A 6,796-nucleotide genomic window follows, 5' to 3' on the forward strand; every position below is an offset into this window, starting at 1 on the left:
TTACTGCAGTCTGTGCAGGGGTGTCATGGACTGGGTGCAAATATATGTATATGTATACATCTTTTTCATCCACCATTATAGACACACAAGCAAACAGCAGAATTGTACCAAAGCTATCTTTTAATATTTTTACTATTATACAAAATATTACATTTAAATTGAACTCACTGACAGAGCTTTTAGTGTCATTACATATTTTATAGTATAAAAGTTGCATTGAAAAACACAAAATTTTATTGCAATCAAATTTAGAATACTTTAATTTTATAACCACTTTTAACCCCTCTGAACCCCAAGCAGTTTCTGGGTGTTTTTTTGTTTTGTTCTTTGCACCTGTCAGGTTTTTACTCATTGTAGCCTCATTTCAGTCCTGCACCTTGATGGAAAGAAGCACAGCCATTACCAGAAGCAGAGAGCACAAAAATCAGTGTAACATCACACAGGTCTAATGCGATACAACACACAAAAAAACTGGAAGTTGAATTTCTTTGATTATTTTAGAAAATTTGTAAAAATTGAGTCAAAAATGTACATTTCTCCAAGTGCTCTCATGTTACAAGTACTGAAAATTGCACTATCCAGACTGTTGCTATTTTACTACTTAAACTTTAATTCCGTTTCCATCCCTGTCTTCTCTCTGCTCTGTGTACAAGCAGACAGCAGTTCAGCCAAGTTAAACCAAAAAGTCAATACATTTTTGCCATGCCTATTGGTTAAAGGTAAGTCATGGCGAACAGCTTCTCGACTGCACTGACGAAGACCTCTTCTTTGTTTTTACACAGTAAGATGAGTGCAAACACTGCCGTTTTTGCAATTCTTTATGCGAGATCTGTAGAATAAAGCACTGCATCACAAGTTTCCCAGATGAGTAGTTCTAAAGCTATAAAAACTGAAAATCCAGCGATTCTGTTTTCAGTGTTTGGCTTGAATAAATGGTATAATTTGGGCGATTGTTTTTAAATAAATACAGTAACATTCTTTTCAAATCTGCCAGTGGGTTTGGGGTTCAGAGGGTCAAACAAAAATGCTTATAACATTCCCAGGGTCCGGCTTCTGTTGTTCATCTTTATCATGTGTAATATTTTTTGCAGCCGAGTGACTGCAGTTACATCACACAAGCAACTGATATCTAGGGTTAAGGTACATTCCTCATTTTATGGCATTTCATTGACCAACTGATTAATCATTTACTGGAAAAAACAAGCTGCAAGTGAATTGATAATGAATCATCAATAGCAGCCCTGTGACTTCGTTCTTGGCAATCAACTGATGCATTTGATGAATTGTGTCAAAACTGCATATTCACAGGCATCACAGTCATTTTTTCCATGACAAACTCATGGAGCTGTAATGCAATTTAAAAACAGCCAACTAAATAGGAGTTTTGGTTGCTTGGCAACCCTGGATCCTGAAAATAAAGTGTTGCCAAAGAAAAGGAAACACCATCAGTTTAGCGTGGTATTTTGGATCCATTTTCTGTCATGCTTCAGCTCTGATTAAATGTAAGCAAGCTATTTCTGATCCTGGCAGTTCTCAGTGACGATCCTCATCTCGTGATGCACCTCTTCCTGTTGAAGGCAGTGGCTTTCCTGATGATAACACCACATGTCGCAAGGCACATGGTGTACCCTATGTGCAGATACGATGACATTTTTTATTTGGGCACATAAATTAGGTTTTTGGGATTAAGATTTTCACAGTTCTCTTAAAGCTACAAGGCCACAGTAATCCTCAGCAGGCATGATAAGATGCAGCCTTAACATCTGCCCTTGATGATCCGAATCAGAAAAAAGCAATCAGATCCTTTTACCAAAATCTATCCGCCGATGTTTCAATTTACCCGCAATCTGATTAATTGGCAGCAAAGTTTTAGCAGTCAATTCTTCTGTGCCCGTTTATTCCAGACGAGCTCCTCTGGCTCCAGTAGCCGTCACATGACACACCTCCACGTCAGCGCCCAGTTTCTGCAGCTCATCCAGCCAGATCTGCTGTTTTTGTGACAGCCGGTCATTGGGTCCCTTCACCTCCACCAGCTACAACCACATGACAGCTAGTATCACCGCATTTAAAATGATCAGGTAGCACAGAGCACCTGAATATACAGAAAAAACTTAAATATCTTCTTCCAGATGATCTCACCTTGTAGCTGTTGTCTGAGGTGTTCCACACGACAAGATCAGGCAAACCTGCTCGGCAGTGTCGGTAGTCTTTTGCCATTAGTGCTATTACTCCACCCAAGAAGGCTCCGCCCAAGCATGCAACAAGAGACTGCAAATATTAGTGCATAAACATTAGTAACATTGGGAAACCTGCAGTAACATATTTAGGCATTTATACCAGTGTATCGAAACATATTTGGTATTATCTGTTCCACCGCATTTACACATTATGTGAGAAACACGCCTGTACATCTGATAACACTCAATATTAATTATTAGAAATGACAGTAGATACCTGTGCCTGCTGAACGGAGGAGAAACGTTCCCAGTTAACCAGTGAACACACTTTACCCTCCTGAGAAATCCACACATCTTCCAACATGTTATTCAACGTTTCCACAGACGCCTCCGTAAGTAACTGAACACGAGACGCAATGGCCTCCTTTCTGTTCTCATAGAAACAGTCAGTGTGAAGATCCAGCGGACACGTCTGCAGGGGGAAACAAATATGAGTTAAACTTTTACAGCATTTTGAACAAAACTTAAATAGAGCTTACATTACCTGATATGGATTTCGGAAGACATCTGGAATTCCCTCCATAAAAATGATGTCCCACAGCAGAAGAGCAAACAATGTAGAGAATGTGGAGCCCTCTCCGTGGATTCCTGACACACCCCAGAAAACATACATCTATTTTTTTGTAACCAGTGCATATCCAAATATGTCGATCAAAAATAAGCTGCTTACCTTGGTCAAAACCTTGTTGTCGGTAATGTGCTAAAGACAGATCTTCCACAGAGCATATTACAGTGGCCTGAGCATGCTCTTCCCCCTCATCATTCGACGGTAAAATAAACCTAGATTTTCCCATGCCTCCCTCATGTGGGAACAGCTGTCCTCGAATGGTCACCTCCAGGTAAAAGTGCAAAGATGAATGAACAAATTGTTTACTTCACATACAGCCAAAAGTTAAAACTACGTTTTTTTCCCTCATAAACCCTGACATACAGTCAAAAAAACTCACATGCTTGACGTCTTGGACTTGGATGGTTGGCAGGTCTCTGAGTTGTAGGCGATATTTCTTGCAGCTGGGAGATTCTTTCATCCTAACAGCTCTCTGATAGAGGGAGAGTTTATGTCCTGTGCGCACCAGAGGGTCTGACAGCCCTTCTCTGATAGCACTAATAGCCTAAGAGTGAAAGGCAAAAAAGAAAAATGTTCCACACTGACATAAACAAGAATACGTCTGAAGAGGTGAATGGAAACACAGATAGTGGTGCTCACTTGCTCAGGTTTTTTGAGATGCTGATGAAGGTTTAGTGCCAATCTGTCCCACCATCGTCCACGGCTGTCAGGACAATAGACAGACTGCAACAACAAGGACTGCAGCTCTTCTACTGCTTCCTGTAACATAAAAGTGAACCCATGACACCCTTAACTGTGGCACATTTAACTTTATAAACATTTAAATTTGTATGGAAGAGTGAATGGATAAGTGCACAAAACCTCATAGCGACGTAGTCTCTGCAAAATCTCCACCCCTCTGGATAAAATACGAGTGTAGGCCCATCCTGTAGTGAAGCTACGCAGGAACACAGGCAGCTCCTCCTGGTGACTGCCCAATAAATGATAAGGTTAACACTACACAATCACCGGGAGGTCCCTATCTGTGTTTGCAGGGACTGAAACAAATAAACAGATATACAAGTTCTAACCTGAGGTCACTGTTTTTCCTCATCTCTTGCCAGGAAGTTTTGGCAGCAGCGTAAAGCTCCAGGGCTCTCTCCCACTGACCAGCCTGCATTGCTAGGACCACCTCTTGCAGGGCTCTCATGGAAGCTTCATATCTGGTATAACGTATAAAAACATCAGTATTTTTATAACTTTTCCTACATGGATAAAATACAAAAAAAAAAAGTTCTTTCAGATCTACCCCACCTGATGAGGTCCTCTCTGTCCTGAAACACCTTGGCTGCACGCTGCACTGTGTAGTCTGGGAAGGCCAGCCGTCCTGAGTTTACCAACAGGATGGTAAAGAGCTGGTTCTGTCCTCCAGCCGCCATCTCCTCCTCGTCCATGGTGTCCGTCAGAGAGAAGAGCAGAAGGATGCGAGAAAAGACGACCCGAGGGCCACGACACAGACGCACACAGGAACCTGCGAGCTGCTTTGCCCTTTAAAGAAAAGCCAGGGGTGTCATGCTAACTGCAGTACCAGTGCTGTGCGTGAACACCGTAAATGATCATCTAACCTTTTGAGGATGACAGCTCCGATGTTGTTCTGACCAGCAGACAAAGAGAAGAGAGATTTTTGCCTGCTTAAGCGAAGAAGCCCATCGAGGAGCTGCTGTTTTTGAGTCCCAGAACTGCCCAGATGGAAAGTCTTAGCCAGAGCTTTAAGCTCAGGAGCCGGCAGGAGATCCAGAGCCTCCGATAGGTCCTCAAGCTCGTTCTCTTTGAAATGCAAAAACCCCATAGGCAGGCGGTAATGAGAAAAATGAGAAATACACATCTCTGGGGTAGTCTGTATTTCAGTAACTTGAAAGTTTCATCCAAACATTTTGTTGTATTATTCAGCTAAAGCTTAACGGTGAAATTAATACAATGATAAAATGTAACTGCAGCAATAATAGTAAAGAAATAGCAGGAAAAATATGAATATACATATTTAACACTGAGCTACTGAGACCTTTCAAAATAAGAGATGTTACCCGTCTGTAGAAAACCACTTTGAACCAGCTCCTGTGCAATAGGTCCCAGATCACTGCTTATCTCCTCATAATCCAGTTTATTTACTTGGAGCCATTTCAGTTTCCTCTGAAACAGCCTCACATATAGCTTCTGCCCCATAACTTTGAGAGAGAAAACACACATGAGCAAGTAGCCCTCATTTTATTGTCATTTTTGAATTATTTTTATGGCAATAACTGAGTGAGATTTCAGCATACCTGATAGCTTCTCAAATGAATGTACGAGTGACATATCCTCCTCGTTGAACAACATCCTGTCATCCTCATTCTCCAGCACAGCCTGCAGGACAGTCCTGAAGTTACGGAGGTAGTAGGGAAGATATGGAGGATGAGAGTTCTGGTCACTGGTGTTCTCAGCACCAGATCCTGGCTCTGAATCATGACTGATAGCTGCAACATTTTTCTCATCTGTTTCCACTGCACTCAAACGTGGAACAGAAGTAGGAGAAGAAGGTAGCACAGCTTTTTGCTGGTCCATGTCAGTTTTCTCAGCTGTACTTTCACTAAATGTCTCCTCTGGTTTTCTCCTCTTCTCCTCATATTTTGCTTTCTTTTGGAAGCCAGACTGCTTAACTGTGGTAGCAGTTTCCTTCTTTCTCTTTGCTGGTTTGGAGGGAGGAGAGTGCAGCTTTGGAGTAATCAATTCATGTACAGAATCCGATTTAGATGGTTTGTGCTCAGGGTTATGCACTTTTTCTGAGCACAATGAATCCCCCACTGCAGTTGGAGCATCTGTACTTGTGTCTAGAAGCCCTGCAGACTCATTCCTGTCCTCTACACTCTGGATTAAAATATTTTCTTTCTGTGAGCAATTGAGTGTCTCAGATGAATGTAACTCATTGAGTGCTGCATTATCCTCTGTCTGTGTCCTCTCATGCACTTTGTGACATTTTCTAGACAACTTGGAGGAGAGACTTCCCAGGTCAATGGTCCTCACCACAGTCTTGCTGTGTATCTCCCGTGGCGCCTGCTGAAAGTTGCTCTTCTTAAAGTAAGGACTGGTCTTGGTCTCTTTGTCGTCTTCTTTTGCTTTTCGATCCAGCTCCGGGGACTTTGGGAGATCCCTTGTGGGTGACAGCTGGGTGCTTGACACAACACTATTACTTGCTGAGGCGACAGTGCTGTCCCCTCTCTCAAAGTTCTGACATTGCAAATCAATGTGCTCATTGATCCTGAATCTTGGTACCAGCTGGCCACACAGGGGGCAGGCGAGCTTAGGAGGAGGCTGGCTGCTGAAGAAAGACGTGATTGGAGTTGTGGTGGCAGAACTGGCAGAAATCCCAGCTTTATCACCGCCTTTCTTCTTGGTCTTGGACAAAGACAAACTTCGCCTAAGTTTGTCTTTGTTAGCTCTCTCGGTCATGTTGGAGGCGATAGCGGCTTTGCTCGACGGATACTATGTTTTTTTAAAGCTTTTCTTCGCTGCATGCTCTATCCGTGGATGAATAGTTAACACTGTTATCGCTCTGTTTGAGGCTAGTTAAGCTAAATGCTAACTCATTTCAAACGGTTACATATTTGCGGCTTTTGGTGTTCTACTCCTAAAACAAAAAACACGAAAATTGCCGATAAAATACAGGCTGTCAGTGGGGTACAAACATGAGCTAACGTACCGGTAGCATCTGGTAACACAACAGTCCCGCTTCTCAGGCATAACCAGCGGAGCGCAGAACGCGTTTCAGGGTGTCGAAATCGATCGCAGAAAAATCGATATTTTCGAAACCCAAAAGTTTAATTTAAATGAAATAAGGAAAACATTCCAAGTCTATTATATATATTTTTTAAATGTATCTTTAATTAAAGATAATGGTGACACAATACAAAATCAAAACTGATAACCCTTTTAAAGTCCTAAATGATACAGCCCTGATATACTAATAAAAATAAAT

At 42.0% G+C, this 6,796-nt stretch overlaps 1 protein-coding gene across 1 annotated transcript; it reads right to left on the bottom strand.

The window, feature by feature from the left end:
- Positions 1-102: 102 nt before the first annotated feature.
- On the bottom strand, positions 103-6,778 carry fan1 (FANCD2 and FANCI associated nuclease 1). Its single transcript, XM_022192920.2, has 13 exons — positions 5,106-6,778; positions 4,869-5,009; positions 4,410-4,611; positions 4,099-4,332; positions 3,876-4,007; positions 3,667-3,775; positions 3,445-3,564; positions 3,185-3,349; positions 2,908-3,070; positions 2,722-2,825; positions 2,455-2,649; positions 2,140-2,268; positions 103-2,033 (listed from the first exon to the last, which is right to left on the bottom strand). Exons 1-13 carry the CDS (start codon positions 6,268-6,270, stop codon positions 1,896-1,898), a joined length of 2,997 nt encoding a protein of 998 aa, XP_022048612.1. The 5' UTR covers positions 6,271-6,778; the 3' UTR covers positions 103-1,895.
- Positions 6,779-6,796: the final 18 nt, after the last annotated feature.

Source organism: Acanthochromis polyacanthus, chromosome 8, assembly GCF_021347895.1.
Source record: "Acanthochromis polyacanthus isolate Apoly-LR-REF ecotype Palm Island chromosome 8, KAUST_Apoly_ChrSc, whole genome shotgun sequence".
Taxonomy (NCBI): domain Eukaryota; kingdom Metazoa; phylum Chordata; class Actinopteri; family Pomacentridae; genus Acanthochromis; species Acanthochromis polyacanthus.